This window comes from Panthera pardus, unplaced genomic scaffold (assembly GCF_024362965.1).
Source record: "Panthera pardus isolate Hobbes unplaced genomic scaffold, ASM2436296v1 HiC_scaffold_16, whole genome shotgun sequence".
In the NCBI taxonomy this organism is placed as follows: domain Eukaryota; kingdom Metazoa; phylum Chordata; class Mammalia; order Carnivora; family Felidae; genus Panthera; species Panthera pardus.
This window is the reverse complement of record NW_026526721.1, coordinates 127,963,578-127,980,570: the sequence shown is the minus strand read 5'-3', so window position 1 is coordinate 127,980,570 and position 16,993 is coordinate 127,963,578. Positions and strand designations below refer to the sequence as shown.

Here is a 16,993-nt window from a genome sequence, read left to right as displayed (position 1 = left end):
AGCCAAGTAGGAATTCTTTCTGAAAGGGGTCTGCATGGTCATTGTAACAGAATCAAGTGTAAGTGGCTGTGTGTGTGTTGGGGGGGGGGCAGGAAGGAGGATGCTGAGTGAGTTATTGAAATGGAGTGTTCAGTGGAGTACAGCTATTTTTGCCTTGAAAAAAATATAGAAGATTTATATATTTTTAAAAAATTGTAATGATTTTTATCAGGTACACTTGAGGTTCTGATTCTAATGGGCTGGAAAAGTGAATCAGTGGAACATCTGAAAATTATCACTTAACCCTGATTCCCACAGTAGTCACTGCCCTGTCTCCTCTCCTTCTTCTGAAAGGTGGAGGCTCACTCTTTCCATGCCTCTTATTAAAGGCTGAACACACAGAAATCAGTCTTCTGTTCCACTCACTTCCCTGCAGCTACCCTGGCCAAGGTCATGGCCCATCTGCCATCTGTAAAAAACAATTTTAATTCTTTCATTCCTGAGTCTGTTTACTGCACTTGAATGGCTGACTGGTCACTCTTTCTGGGAACTCTCTCAAATTTCTCTGACATGGCAGCTCCCTGCTTTGGCTCCTAACCCTCTCTGTCCATTTGTGGTCTTACCGTGGGCTCATCCTGCCAGCCCTGAAATTGTAGGGAAATCTTCTCGGGCTTCTTTTCTTGATCCAATGCTCTTACTTTCTAGGCCCTCCCTACGCAATGCGAATGACTCTGGGGCACCTACATCTCTAACTATATTCCTGGCCCCTGCCGCCTGCATCCCCATACTCATACTTCCTCCTGCCTATGGATCTATACTACACAGTTCTCACAGCAATCAGAAGCCCAACAAATAGAAAACAGAGGGGATCATCTTGCCCCTTCCCTCTTCTGCTTCCCTAACTGACCAACTGTCATTTCCATATATTTGACAACAGCTGAAGACATTGTCTTCTATCCACATACAGGAGTCATAAACCAAGGAGTCAAATTTCAATTCACTGTTTTCTCTCACTCCATAGCCAATGCCAGCAGGTTCTTTTGATTTTGCCTTCTAAGTGACTTTCCAGTTTGCCCCTTTATTACTTCACTCCTACTACAGCCTCAATGTACACTCAGGGGTAGAGCCGCAGATGGGGGATTTCTGGACACAATAGTTCATATCTCTAACAGGATGCTGGGTTCACTTTGCAGTTAGGACCTGATGTTGACCTTTTGACACACAGCTTTGAGCCTATCAGCACTCTGCCTTATTTGATATTCACCTAAACTCCACCCTTACCCTAAATCCTATAATAACTCTTTACATTTGTTTGGTGAAACAGTTCCTCTGGGGTCTTATTGCAATGAGGCAACAAAGCTAATTTTGTCAACAATGTACTGTCTACCACAAGCCTGACACTGTTCTAGTGACTGTAAATGCAGCTATGCATATTGTAGTCTCTTGAAATCATTTCTGCTTATTTTGATTTATTCCTCTCTCTAGACTGCCTTATCAGTATAGATGTACAAAAAAATGAAGTAATGTTCACCAGATACTACAGGTATAAATCTGAAGTGATTTGTGGCTTTCTTCTTTGATCTTTCACTATTGCTTGAGTTTTTAATATGACAAACATGTCCTATTTTAATTATTTTAGAAAAATCATCTAAGTGGTTTTTTTTCCCCCCAAAGAAACAAAGTTAAAGAGATAAGCCAGAATACGGGAATCATACGATTGATGTCCCTGAGTCTGAGATCATTTCCAGTGTGCTTTGGAGCTATTGGGAACAGAAGAACAGGGGGAAATGTGTCTGGAGAATGGGACATTTTAATTAATGGGAGAGAGGGAAAAATTGTCTATGTTTGTTTCACTAGAACTCTCTTCATTTGCTATTTGAGTAAAGGAGCAAAACACGGTCAGCAAGCAGCAGTCAGTATCTGCCTGTCCTTCCTCTGGGTTCATCTCCACACACCTCCTGGAAGCATGTGTTGACAGAGATGTGAGAGGACAGGAAACAGCAGATTCCCTCCTGCTCTCATTCATGAGAATGGCATTTCTTCTGCCTTTAGCCAGGAAACATCCTGGAAAAAAAGTCTGTGTCTTGTTAAACCATTCTTTCATCATTCCCAAATTTTACCACCAAGCACTTTTTCATTCACATAGCTCTGGCCAAAAATTCTTATACAGTTAGGACAGTTATGGTGAGTGTTCTCCTGTTCAGCCCTTCCCCCTTCCCTGCATTTTTAGCTCCTAACAGAGGAATCAATGGTTATTACAAAGGATGTGTGTGTGTGTGTGTGTGTGTGCATGTGCATGTGTGTACGCACTGGGTAGTGGATACAGAACAGGGACCAGAACCATAAGAAAGAAAGAAAAAAAAGAGAATGTGGTAAAATTACTGCCAGTTCTGATAGTTTTAATTGATAGTTCTAATTTAAAATAAAGTAGTTGGTTTACTTTCTTTAGCCTCACATCCTAAACATCCTTTCTTAATCTGGAGTGACTATTGCCTACATTTATCAACGGAATGCCTGGAAAATGAATTGTACTATGTTAGAGCATATAGTTAAGCATAAAGGAGCCCAACTGCCTGGGCTTAATAGATAAGTTACTTAACCCCTGCCTCAGTTTGCCTCTGTAAAATTGGAATAATGGATCACTGTGAGGATTAAACAAATTAATAAATTAAAATTATTTAAAACAATGCCTGGTACTAGCAAGTACTCATTAATGTTGACAATTGTCTTCATTAACCACCCTCTTCTCCATCTACCACAGTCTTGCTTCCATACCATGACCCTACCCCCTGACTTACCCCAGTGTTTCCTCTGAGCTCACTTTTCATTCAAGCCCTCATCACAGGAGCCCCTTTGTTACAAGACATGCTGCTGACCACTTCCAGGATATGTTTTACTCCTTTGTCACTGACTCTTCCTTATTAGGCTTCTCTGCAAGTTCCTTTCTCCTCACTTTCCATTCTCTCCATGATTTTAATGACCACTTGTTTATGTTTGACACTAAGATGACAATATAGCACCTATTGCTGAAAATGTACATTTGTTTACTGGATCACCAGCTTAATATAAGATTTTAGAATTCTCAGATGTCACAGACTATGAGACTGGACTTCTGTCTTGTCCAGCAAGAGAGTAAATGCAGAATTGAATATGAGAGAGGCTAATGTCTGAGAGGAGACAAGAGGCCTTAATAGGGGTTTCATCTCCATATTTATTGAGCGCTCAAGATCTTACACACGTGGTGAACGTGAAGAAAACAAGATCTTACACACGTGGTGAACGTGAAGAAAACAAGATCCTATACACGTGGTGAATGTGAAGAAAACAAGATCCTATACACGTGGTGAATGTGAAGAAAACTATCAGATAGTAATCATTAACTTGTTTGTGTAAGAAGCAAAGGGTCCGGGGGCAAGTGGAGTCTGTGATGAAGATACATTGGCGCCAGATGGAAAGTAATTTCCTGCAGGTGATATAACAAATTGCTCATGATCCCATTACAGTATCTGGCTACCTAACTTCAGGCACTTTTGCCCCGTGGCGGCCCTAAGCTTTTTTCTAACCCATTTATGTAAGTAGAACCTATTTCCCCATGCTCAGAGGCATCTGAAACTCAATATATAGAAAACAGAGGCAATTTTCATTCTGGTTATGCCCTCAGTCCCGAAGCCCCTCTCTAATTCACTTTATGCACTCTGATCTTTCCAGTACCCCGCACCAACTGCTTCAGATGCAGTCCTGATAACTCTCCCTCTTGACTCATCACATCCAATGAATCACCACATTCTATATTTTCCTTCTACACATCTTTCAAATCTGTGGCTTCCTTCCCACACCTACCTCTGTTCTGGTTCAGACCCTGTGCATCTTTTGCCAAAACACTGAACAGCTCCCAGTTGGTCTCCCTGCCTCAGTCTCTCCTCTCTCAAATCACAGTTGTCCATTTATCTGCCATTCATCTATGTTACCCCCAAATGACATTTCTCATTGCATTCTGGATAAAATCTAGGCTCCTCAGCATAACACATTATCCCTTCAGGTCACTCCTGCCAACCTTTCCCGCTTCATCTCCTGCCACTTCTGCAGAAATGATACCAGCTTAATGACAGAATGCAAAGTGGCAGCCCCTAAGCTGACCACTTCTGGCCCCATAGGTGTTTTATTTAGGCGACAAGTGTTTGTTTGCTTGTTTGTTTTAATGTTTTTCATGACTTGCTGAAATTTGAAAAATGGAGCATTTCCCTTTCTGGCTTCTCTGGAAAAACTGGAAGAACGGGCCACTTTGGTCCCACATATGTCCGCCTGGCAAAATAGTGGCTGCCCGCTCTGGAGAGGAATGGCAGCTACAGTTTTCAACAGCTCCACCCCACGCTCTGATCTTCCTAGTTGCTTCTCTCCGTGTAGAAATCTCAGTTACAGCCCTAGATTTACAGTATAGGTGCATTGAATTGCTCGTTTTCTTCAACACAAAGCTTTCTCCTTTTACACCTGCGGAAGCTAACGCATCCCTCATGCTCAGTTCCCGTCACGTTGCTCCAGGAGCTTTTCTCTGAACCTAAGGTGGACTAAGCGTCCCTTTCTGTATTTCCATGTCGCACCGTACATCCTCTGTCAAATTCCATGCCATATTATAGTCAGATGAAATGTTTGTGTAATGCTTGAGATCCTCACAAGACTCACCTCACAAAGCGAGTGACTGGAAATCCTCAGTGCAGATTTCTTAAGCTATTCATTTTATTCATCCATCATTCCGTCAACAACTATGAAAAGGGTGGCGACATTTGACTCCTATCTTAAAAGATAAAAGTTTCACTCGTGAAATAACGCTGGCTCGATGTAGTGTTCATGAGAACTGCAACTCCCATCAGGACCTTCGCGATCCGGGTCCCGAAAGGAGGAAATACAACTTAGGAACTACCACTCCCGTGATGCTCCGCTTCGGCCGCCTGCGCAGAGCCCAGGGCCACGTTGCTTTCCCGGCGCTGGAGACACGCATCTCAGCCATGGCTTCCGCGGAGTCGCGGCGAATGGGGAATGGAGGCAGTGTCGGGGGCGCCTTCCAACCCTACTTAGACTCCTTGCGGCAGGAGCTACAGCAGAGGGACCCGACGTTGCTGTCAATCGTGGTGGCGCTTGTCGCAGTGCTGCTGACGCTGGGTAAAGAGGTGGCCGGTGGTTTTGGCGGGTTCACGGCGGGCGGGGTCCCGGCTTGGACTCGGCTTGTGCAGACCGCCGACCCCGGGAGGCGAAGGCGTTTGAGGAGCATCTGTAGAGGGAGACTAACTTCTTACACCAACCTGCCCTGTTACCTGAAGCAGCGGGAGTAGTGCTGCGTTAAAGAGGATCTCCTGCGACCCTTGGACGTCTTCGTCCTTGGGTGCACGGGTTACTCTTTCTTCATCGGCCCCTGTTATGCCTGAGCGCGTGGTCCTTACCCCCACCCCCTCTTCCTTTTTTTGCTCTTATTACCAAGACTCTCGGGCTCTTTATTCCAAGTTTGTGTCCTGGGAACTGAGAATACATAGTAAGACAAGATTGCACTTGAGGAGTCCACAGTCGGGATGGGGGTGTAGACACAGGAAGGTTGGCAGTTGATAGTGGCCGGCACTCGGTGGAGTCCCTGGACGGTGTTAAATAGGTTACACGTTAGAAGCCTGGGGGCACAACATCACACTTTATGGGAATCCAAGAACCGAGAAGTCTATTTACACAACTCAGGCCTTCCCACTGTTAACAACAACAAAAACGATTGTAATGGTGGTAAAAATACAATAAAAACTGAGATCCGGCTGAATGAGGTGTTCTGTGGTAGACTTCTGTTAACTTCCCTACCCCAACCGTACAGGCATACTAGTGATACTACAAGGCATAACTTTGGTTGTTTTTCTCTGTTCCACAGTGTTCTGGAAGTTCATCCGGAGCAGAAGGAGCAGTCAAAGAGCTGTTCTTCTTGTTGGCCTGTGTGACTCTGGGAAAACATTGCTCTTTGTCAGAGTAAATGCTTTGATTTACCTCTCTCCTAAACTTGATAGAAGATTTTAGGCCATCCTAATATTCTTGTGAAAGGAAAGGAGGCTGATATTGATAACTGGGGAGTTAATTCTTGACTCACTTGAAAAGACTTGAAAAACTTGCTAAGACACTTGAAAAACTCATAAACTGATTTTTTTTTTCACCATTTCTGTTTTCTTGCACTTGCCAGATACTGACATTTAGTCCTTATCCCATTTAAGGGTTTTATGTAACCCTTCTCTTGTGGCCAAGGATGCCAGAAAAGCTGGAAAGATAAAAGACAGTGATGTCTGTAGGGTGTATAATTTGTTGTGTAACAAACTTTTCTGAGAACTTGTCAAGGAAGGTTTTTAAAAGATTGATTCTTTGACATATTGGATTACTTAGCCATCTTTTCACAAATATTTAATCTTTTTAGTATTTTAAACCGTATTTTGTTACAGAGCATAGCAGAGGTTTTCTTCTTATTCTTCCTTTTGAGAGGATAAATTATTTCCTTTCTACTACAGAAATACAATTTGCAGTCATTTGTGATGATTAAAAATATTTATGGAATGTTGGTAAATTTGGCCACTAACCATTTGAAACTAGTTTCCCCACCCCCATCCTTTCATTGTGGAGAGGGGAATGAAGATGCAATTAATTAGATTTTTCTATAAGGAAAAAACAATATAGTCCTTTTCAGTTGTTGCAAGCAATACTCATTTATTTGACCTGACCCATTAGAGAGTTAGAACAAAATTATTTTCTTTATATTTGCTATTTATATATTTACTCTGATCTCCCTCATATTGTTGTTTGTTTTTGTAACAGTTGTTAACTGGCCTTTATAGAGACACTCAGACATCGATCACTGACAGCTCTGCTCTGTACAGAGTCAACAATACCAGGGTAAGGGTTTCCTAGAATGTTGGAAGTCTGACAATTTTACTTTACTTTGGTCTGTCAGGAAGGGACATTTGTAGGATGAATTAGTCTGAGGGTGTAGGTACCATTCATATCTTATTTTTATGGATAAGTAGAGTCCATGTAACACATTCTGCTCTCGGTCATCCAAGCAGCAGATTTAATCATACCATCCCCTGCTTTGTACCTCATGCACACTGATGTTACATCACATTTTACTAGTTTTTGTTTCTTGTCTTCTTTCCAACTTTACCATGAGTTCTTAAGGGTGAGCATTAAGCCTTTTCATTTATATTTTGAATAGGTAATATATGTAATGGGACCAAATTTCAAAAGGTTAAAAAGAATATTTGGTTTGGGGCACCTGGGTGGCCCAGTCGGCTGAGCATCTGGCATCAGCTCAGGTCATAATCTCGCAGTTCCTGAGTTCAAGCCCTGCATTAATCTCTCTGCTGTCAGCATGGAACCCACTTTGGGTCTTCTGTCTCCCTCTCTCTCTGCCCGTCCCCCGCATGTTCTCTTGCTCTCCTTCTTTCTGTCTCTTTCTCTCTCTCTCTCTCTCTCTCTCTCTCTCTCAAATAAACAAAAAAAAGAATATTAGATGAAAAGTAATTTTGCCTTTCCCATCCCTACTAGGTCTTCTCTTTAGAGGTAATAACTTACCATTTTTCTGTGTACCCTTCAGATGGTCTATGTATATGCAGATATATCTGTGTACCCTTTAATTTTCTCTTAAAGATTTTATTTCTAAGCAGCCTTTTTTTTTTTTTTCCCCATTTATTTATTTTTGAAAGAGAGAGAAACAGAGTGCGAGCAGGAGAGGGGCAGAGAGAGAGGGTGACACAGAATCCAAAGCAGGCTCCAGGTTCTTAGGTGTCAGCACACAGCCTGATGCAGGGCTCGAACCTGCAAACCATGAGATCATGAACTAAGCTGAAGGCGGACTCTTGACCGACTCAGAGACTCAGGCGCCCCTTTAAGCAATCTTTGTATCCAACCTGGGACTTGAACTCCGTGCCGTGATCAAGAGTTACACGCTCCATCAACTGAGCCAGCCAGGCACCTCAATTTTTTTTTCTTTTTTTTCTAACTATTTATTATTTTTGAGAGAGAGAGTGTGTGTGTGTGTGTGAGCGAGGGAAGGGTACAGGGAGAGAGACAGAGGATCTGAAGCAGGCTCTGTGCTGACAGCAGAGAGACTGATGCAGGGCTCAAACTCACAAACTATGAGATGATGACCTGAGTCAAAGTCGGATGCTTAACTGACTGAGCCACCTGGTGCCCCTTTTTTTCTTTTTAATAGTCTATTCTGCCCACTGTTTTTTGTTTTGTTTTGTTTGTTTTTGTTTTTTTTTAAACAATATGATGTGGTTGGGTTGTTTTTTCTCCCTCATTTGTACACATAGTGCTGCCTAGTTGATTTGTATTTGGCTGTACCATTCAATTAAGTTCTAATTTAGTAAGAGCTCTATTAATGAACTGTTTGTTATAATCTTTATTTTACAGTATTGCAATGGCTATCTTAGTGTATATGAGTATATTTCAAAAATACCAGTAAGGAATCATGAGAAGGACTTTTTGTGTATCTGTGTAGCCCCAGAATGTGGAAAGTGACTGCCAAGTCGATTGTAATGCATAGGTATTTGGTGAGTGGAGGAAAGGTTAGGTGGCTGGTTGGAGGGGTAGATGTATAAATCGATGAATTAAAGTGGTTATCTTAGAGACCTTTTCTGCTTTTTTGGTGCCTCCAGAATTAAACATTGTAAACAAAGATAAACATTCTTTTAAATGTCTTACAGATATTTTTTGCATTTTTCAATAACAGCACTCTTTCTAGCCCAGTCATTTTTAAACTCCCAAGATTTTAGGTTTTGAAAGTTCAGGTTTGGGAGATCTTTAATTCTTGGGGCACTTGGACCAGATTTTTTAAGTGGGATATCCCAGGGTATACTTTAAACTTGTGCTTTTCCAATAGAATAGCCATTGGCCATGTGTGACTATTGAGCACCTCAAATGTGACTAGTCCAAATTGAGGGGTGTTGTAAGTGTAAAGTATACACCAGATCTTGAACTTGGCATGAGAAAAAAAAAAGTAAAATGGCAACAATTTCTTGAGTTTTTTACTTGTTAAAAAGATATTTTATTTATTTATTTATTTATTTATTTATTTATTTTTTAAATTTATTATTTTTTTTTAACGTTTATTTATTTTTGAGACAGAGAGAGACAGAGCATGAACGGGGGAGGGTCAGAGAGAAGGAGACACAGAATCTGAAACAGGCTCCAGGCTCTGAGCTGTCAGCACAGAGCCCGATGTGGGGCTCGAACTCACGGACTGTGAGATCATGACCTGAGTCGAAGTCGGCCGCTTAACCGACTGAGCCACCCAGGCGCCCCATTAAAAAGATATTTTAGATATATTGGGTTAAATAATATATTTATTAAATTAAATTTACTATATCTTTTTTTTTACTTTTTTAATACAGCTTTTGGAAAACTTTACATATGAGGCCTGCATATTTTTTATTTGAAAATGTAGAACATTCCTCCCTTGTTTTTCAATCCTTCTCTCCACATCCCCCCCCACTCCAGTATGTTTTAGATCTAGTCCCTCTCTCAGTGTATCATTAATATTCTTTCTGAATTGCTTATAGTGGTGTAGTGCTGATTATGAAATGTGGTAGTGGGTCCCAACCTGAGGTCCCTAGACTCTTAACGGAATTTTTTTTTTTTTTTTTTTTAAGCTAGCACACATATTTTTACCCATAAAAGACTACACAAAGTGACAGGTCATAATCCAGCTGTAATCATGTCAGATCTGTGCAGGATACTGACTCCCTCCTGCTGAACAGTGGTTAAGGCTGGCTGTGGATCAGGTAGAACATCGGAGAAAGGTTCCATGGGCCTGATAAGTGTATCAGGATTATACCAGAGAGTCTATGAGCAAAGCCATATCCATATTGAACCTGAGCTCAAGAATGAAGACCTGGAATGAATAGTCCTTAAGTGGGTGCTTAATGAGTCGACTCAGGAGGGACACAACCCCCCCCTCCCGTTTCCGTGATTCACACAAAATATTGACATTTGGAACAAATAAATGGTGTGTCTTGTCAACAAATATTTAAAAATTAAATTATAGTGGGAATGTAAAGGAATGTTTTGTTGTTACAAAGATTGGGGATCCCTGTAATGGTAACATGGTGTGGTAAAGTGTAGGTCTCCTATTACTTTATTTACTTTGTTAGAATTTACTACTCTTTTCACATGTTTTTGTTTTTATTCATACTGGTATATTTCTCCAGCCTCAGATGGACCACACTTCCATGACTCCCTCACAGGGTCAGGTTTCTTAGGTGCCCTTGGAGCATTTATCAAAGTTGTAATTTTACATTTATATATAATTTTGCATTGTGTTGATCTTTCTTTTTTTAGAGTTTATTTATTTTGAGAGTGCATGTGCTCGAGAATGCCTGAGCACTTGAGTTGGGGAGGGGCAGGGAGAGAGAGAATCTCAAGCAGGCTCCAAGCTGTTAGCACAGAGCCCAACGTGGGGCTCAGTCTCCCGAACCAAGAGATCATGACCTCAGCTGAAATTAAGAGTCAGACCCTTAACAGACTGATCCACCCAGGCACCCCGTGTTGATCTTTTATTATATATTATATTATAAACCCTGTTGGAACAGGGATCATGTCTGTTTTTGCTCCCTGTTAAATCCCTGGAGCCTCTACTAATGATTTATAAACAGAAGATGCTTTGTGAACTTTTGTTTGATTCATTAATTATGGTGAACCTTTTTTTGTTCATTAATGAATTGGACACTGTTTTGGTACTTGAAATCTGATATGAAAAGTTTATGTTATGAATGTGAATCAGGACCACAATATTCATTTAATGTTATTGCTGTCATCCTTAGGGTGCTAGCCTGACCTTGATTGATCTCCCTGGCCATGAGAGCTTGAGACTTCAATTCTTAGAGCGTTTTAAGGCTTCAGCCAGGTAAGTAGGATTTAGAGTGAACTTGCCTGAATCTGTATATCAAGGTCACCCATATTTGCTCTGGTGGTATTCAGGAGGCAGCCTGGTGCCCTGCCAAGGAAAGCATAGACCCTGGGGTCAACCATGTCTGGTTTGCAAGCCCACCTTTACTGGTTTTTATGAGGATTGTATGAGATAATGTTTGAAAGTGTTTCTCAAGAGTGTTCAGAAAGCGTTAACACTTACCATGTTAATAAAATTTTCATTTCCTTTGAGGACAAATTGTAATTACATGTAGAGCTATTAAAATCTGAAAAAGGAATTTTAAAGCTAGGTGAAATCCTAGAAGTTATTTAAATCCAATATTATATATTTCTGTTCTTAAATTACCCAAATTTAATGTCTCAAAAGTACAGAACAATATTTTCTTATTTCTTTTAGTATTGTCCTAGTGTTACTCTTATTTCCTGAAATTCTTGTGCTGCAGTTTATTCTTGTTTTGTCTCTCACACTGGTGAAAACTTACGAGGGAAATAATATACCACATTTCATTGATTTTTTTTTTTTAATACCACATTTCATTGATTTTAAGACATTTTATTATCTATGAAATTAGAATGAATGCTTTTTATGGTTGTTTGTGTCATAGCTTAATTGGCAGTATTTTTCTCTTTCTTAGTTGTACCTGAAATAAGAATGTGTCTTTTAATTGAGGAATCTTAGGTTTGATGGAATGTGGTAGTTATTTCTTTCATTATTTATGAAGATGTCTTGACTTTTATTTTGTTGTTTCTTCCTTGCCCACAAGATGGTGATGATGAGCAGTCTATCATGGATGAGACTGTTGTGTGAATTTTTTAAAAAATAAACTTTTGGGGCGCCTGGGTGGCGCAGTCGGTTAAGCGTCCGACTTCAGCCAGGTCATGATCTCGCGGTCCGTGAGTTCGAGCCCCGCGTCAGGCTCTGGGCTGATGGCTCGGAGCCTGGAGCCTGTTTCTGATTCTGTGTCTCCCTCTCTCTCTGCCCCTCCCCCGTTCATGCTCTGTCTCTCTCTGTCCCAAAAATAAATAAAAAACGTTGAAAAAAAAAAATTAAAAAAAAAAAAAATAAACTTTTTTAGAGCAGTTTTTGGTTCAGAGCAAAATTGAGCAACAGATCTAGAGATTTCCCATATTACATCCCCCTGCCCTTGAGCCAGCATATGCATAGCCTTCCCTGTTATAAGCACCCTCCACCAGAATGTTCATTTGTTACAATTGATGAAGCTACACTGACACATCGTAATCATTCTGAGTCTGTGTGTTTTTTTTGTTTGTTTATTTTTGTGAGAGACAGGGAGAGAGTGAGTGAGTGAATGAGCGAGCGAGCGAGAGAGGGGCAGGGAGAGAAGGAGACACAGAATCTGAAGCAGGCTTCAGGCTCAGCTGTCAGCACAGAGCCTGATTCTGGACTCGAACCTACGGATTGTGAGATCATGACCTGAGCTAAAGTCAGACATTTAACCGACTGAGCCACCCAGGTGCCCCTGAGTCTGTGTTTTGCATTAGGATTCACTCTTGGTGTACATTCTACAGATTTGAACAAATGTATAATGACGTGTATTCACCATTGACAGTATCATACAGACTGTTTTCACCATCCTAAAAATCCTCCGTGTTATGCTAATTCATCCCTGTCTGTCCACTAATCCCTGAAAACTACTCATCTTTTTTATAGTTCCCATAGCTTTGCCTTTTCTAGAGTGTCATATAATTGGAATCATACAGTATGTAGACTTGCAGGGCGGCTTCTTTTACTTACTAATATATATTCATGTTGCTTCCATATTTTTTCATTGTGTGATAGTTCATTTCTTATTAATGCTGAATAGTATGTCTTTGTCTGGATGTAAACAGTTTATCCTTTCACCTGCCTAACGACTTCTTGGCTGGTATAAAAATCGCGTGTAGGTTTTTGTATGGACATTAGTTTTTGGGTGAATATCAAGGAGTGCAATTGAAGAATTATATGGTAAGAGTATGTTTAGCTTTGCGAGAAATTGCCAAACTGTCTTCCAAAGTGGCTGCACCATTTTGCATTCTCACCAGCGATAAACAAGAGTTCCTGTTGCTCTTCATCCTGACCAGCCTTTAGTGTTGTCAGTGTTATAGATTTTAGCTGTTCTAATACATAGGTAGTAATACCTAACTGCTTTAATTTGCATTTCCATGAAGACGTTGATATGATGGGGAACATCTTTTCATGTACTTATTTGCTCTCTATAAATCTTGTTTGGGGAGGTGTCTATAAAAGTTCCTTGACCTATTTTTAAATGGAGTTATATGAGTTTTTTATATATTTTGGATAACAGTCCTTTATCAGATCTTTTGCAAATACTTCCTACCAGTCTGTGGCTCATTCTTCTGATGCTGACGTTTGTAGAGCAGAAATTTGTATCTTTCAATAAAAGATCAGTTTATTGATCTTTGTTCATGGATTGTGCCTTTAGGGTTGTATCTAGAAAATCATTGCCAGACCCAAGATACCTTGATTTTCTCCCGTGTTCTCTCTGAGGAGTTTTGTGCTTTTGTGGTTTACATTTAGGTATGTGATCCATTTTGAGCTAATTTTTCTGAAAAGTATACAGCCTATATTTATTCATTGTATGTATTCATATTTTTGCATGTGGGTATTTAGCTGTTCCAGCATCATTTGTTGAAAAGATTATCTTTGTTTTGTTGTACAGATCTTACTTGACTTATAATAGGATTATATTCTGATAAACCCGTAGTAAATTGAAAATTGAAAATGCATCTAATACACCTACCGAATATCATAGCTTAGCCTAGCCTGCCTTAAATGTGTTCAGAACACCTAGATTAGCCTACAGTTCATCAAAATCATCTAACACAAAGCCTATAATAAAAGTGTTGAAAATCTTAATGTAACTTGTTGAAATCTGTAGTAAAAGTGAAAAACAGACTGGTTCTGTGTATTGATTATTTACCTTTGCAGTCGAGTGCCTGACTGGGAGCTGTGGCTCGTTGCTGCTGCCCAGTATCACAAGAGATTGTTCTGCATATTGCCAGCCCAGGAAAAGATTAAAATTCAAAATTTGAAGTCTGGTTTTTACTGAATGCGTATTGTTTTCACACCTTTGTAAAGTAAAAAAAAAATTGTAAGTTGAACCATTGTAAGTCAGGGACCATCTGTATTGCCCTTGACCAGATTAATGGACTTTGTTCTTTTGATCTCTGTTTTCATCAGGACCTGCTGTTTTGGTTAACTAAAGCTTTATAGTAAGTTGGGCAGAGTCAGTCCTCCAGCTTTGTTCTTCATTATTATGTTGGCTATTCTGGGTCTTCTGCCTCTCCATATAAACTGTAGAATGTGTCAGTATCCATGGAATAAGTTGCTGAGGTTTTGATTGGATTTAATTGTATCTATAGATTGAGTTGGGAAGAAGAGACATTTTGAAACTGTTTAGTCTTTGTATCCATGATTGTGGAATGTCTCTGTTTATCTAGTTACACTTTGATTCTGTTGATCAGTTTTGTAGTTTTCCTGATACAGATCTTGACATATTTTATTAGACTTATACCAAAGGTTCATTTTGGGGGGGGGGGGGGGATGATAATGGTATTGTGTTTTTAATATTTTGTTGTTGTTGTGATTGTTGTTTTTTACTGCTTTAGGATATGAAAGCCTCTCTCTAGAAAGGATTCATATTTCCTCCTGTTGGGAGCCCTAGGGGTTCATGGAGTCTGCCCATTTTTTTTTTTTTCTCAATTAGCCTCTTTATTTTAAAGAAAGGCGGGGGGGGGGGGCGCATTTCTGCCTCCATTGTATGGTTCTTGCCCCATTTGTTTCTTGACATTTTGCTTCTCATATACTGTTACTCATATGAAAGAAGCTAATATTTGATAAGTATTAACTTTCTAGAAGATAATTTTTTATAGTTATTTTTAAATTTATATCCACATTAGTTAGCATATAGTGCAAAAATGATTTCAGGAGTAGCTTCCTTAATGCCCCTTACCCATTTAGCCCATCCCCCTTCCACAACCCCTCCAGCAACCCTCTGTTTGTTCTCTGTATTTAAGAGTCTCTTATGTTTTGTCCCCCTCCCTGTTTTATGTTATTTGTGCTTCCCTTACCTTAAATTCATCTGTTTTGTATCTTAAATTCCTCATGAGTGAAGTCATATATTTGTCTTTCTCTGACTAATTTCACTTAGCATAATACTCTCTAGTTCCAAGCACTTTGTTGCAAGTGGCAAGATTTCATTCTTGATTGCTGAGTAATATTCCATCCTATATATATATGTGTATATACATATATATATACACACACACACATATATATACATATATACACACACACACACACATATATATACATATATACACACACACACATATATATACATATATATATATATATATATATATATATATATATGTATATATATCGCATCTTCTTTATCCATTCCTCAATGGACATTTGGGCTTTTTCCATACTTTGGCTATTGTTGATATTGCTGCTGTAAACATTGGGGTACATGTGCCCCTTCGAAACAGCACACCTGTATCCTTTGGATAAATACCTAGTAGTGCAATTGTTGGGTTGTAGAGTAGTTCTATTTTTAATTTTTTAAGGAACCTCCATACTGTTTTCCAGAGTGGCTGCACCAGTTTGCATTCCCACCAGCAGTGCAAAAGAGATCCTCTTTCTCCACATTCTTGCCAACATTTGTCATTGCCTGGGTTGTTAATGTTAGCCATTCTGACAGGTGTGAGGTGGTATCTCATTGTGGTTTGGATTTGTATTTCCCTGATGATGAATGATGTTGAGCATTTTTTCATGTGTTTGTTGGCCATCTGGATGTCTTCCTTGGAGAAGTGTCTATTCATGTCTTTTGCCCATTTCTTCACTGGATTATTTGTTTTTTGGGTCTTGAGTTTGATAAGTTCTTTATAGATTTTGGATACTAACCCTTTATCTGATACATTGTTTGCAAATATCTTCTCCCATTCTGTCGGTTGCCTTTTAGTTTTGCTGATTGTTTCCTTCGCTGTGCAGAAGTTTTTTATTTTGATGAGGTCCCAATAGTTCATTTTTGCTTTTGATTCCCTAGCCTCTGGGAGGTGTTGAGTAGGAAGTTGCTGCGGCTGAGGTCAGAGAGGTTTTTGCCTGCTTTCTCAGAACTCTAGGATTTTGATGGCTTCCTATCTTATGTTTAGGTCTTTCATCCATGTTGAGTTTATTTTTGTGTCTGGTGTAAGAAAGTGGTCCAGGTTGATTTTTCTGCATGTCGCTGTCCAGTTTTCCCAGCACCATTTGCTGAAGAGACTGTCTTTATTCCATTGGATATTCTTTCTTGCTTTGTCAAAGATGAGTTGGCCATACACTTGTGGGTCCATTTCTGGGTTGTCCTGTTCTGTTGATCTGAGTGTCTCTTATTGTGCCAGTAGTGTACTGTCTTGATTACAGCTTTGTAATACAGCTTGATGTCCTGGATTGTGATGCCTCCAGCTTCGGGGTTTTTTTTGTTTTGTTTTGTTTTTTGTTTTTATTTTAACGTTTATTTATTTTTGAGACAGAGAGACAGAGCGTGAGCAGGGGAGGGGCAGAGAGAGAGGGAGATACAGAATCTGAAACAGGCTCCAGGCTCTGAGCTGCCAGCACAGAGCCCGACGCGGGGCTCGAACTCAACGAGCTGCAAGATCATGACCTGAGCCAAAGTCGGACTCTCAACCGACTAAGCCACCCAGGCGCCCCAAGCTTCGGTTTTCTTTTTCAAGATTGCTTTGGCTATTCAGGATCTTTTCTGGTTGTGTACAGATTTTAGGATTCTTTGTTGTAGCTCTGAAGAATGCTGGTGTTATTTTGATAGGGATTGCATTGAATTGCATTGTAGATTGCTTTGGGTAGTGTTGACATTTTAACAATATTCTTCCTATCTGGGAGCATGGAATATTTTTCCTTTTTTGTGTGTGTCTTCTTCAATTTCTTTCACAAGCCTTCTATAGTTTTCAGTGTATAGATTTTTCACCTCTTTGGTTAAATTTATCCTGAAGCATTTTATGGTTTTTGGTGCATTTGTAAATGGGATCGATTCCTTGATTTCTCTTTCTGTTG

General features: G+C 39.9%; 1 protein-coding gene across 2 annotated transcripts in view; it reads left to right on the top strand.

Moving 5' to 3' along the window:
* Nucleotides 1–4,936: 4,936 nt before the first annotated feature.
* SRPRB (SRP receptor subunit beta) overlaps nt 4,937–16,993 on the top strand; it is a 29,972-nt gene continuing 17,915 nt past the window's right edge. Inside the window, exons 1-4 of one of the 2 annotated variants that reach the window (XM_053903801.1) lie at nt 4,937–5,136; nt 5,879–5,973; nt 6,805–6,882; nt 10,812–10,894. In XM_053903801.1, coding sequence (XP_053759776.1) covers nt 4,983–5,136; nt 5,879–5,973; nt 6,805–6,882; nt 10,812–10,894 — 410 coding nt within the window. In that variant the 5' untranslated portion in view covers nt 4,937–4,982. The remainder of the gene's footprint in view (nt 5,137–5,878; nt 5,974–6,804; nt 6,883–10,811; nt 10,895–16,993) is intronic. The other variant, XM_019436896.2, reaches the window with a different exon arrangement.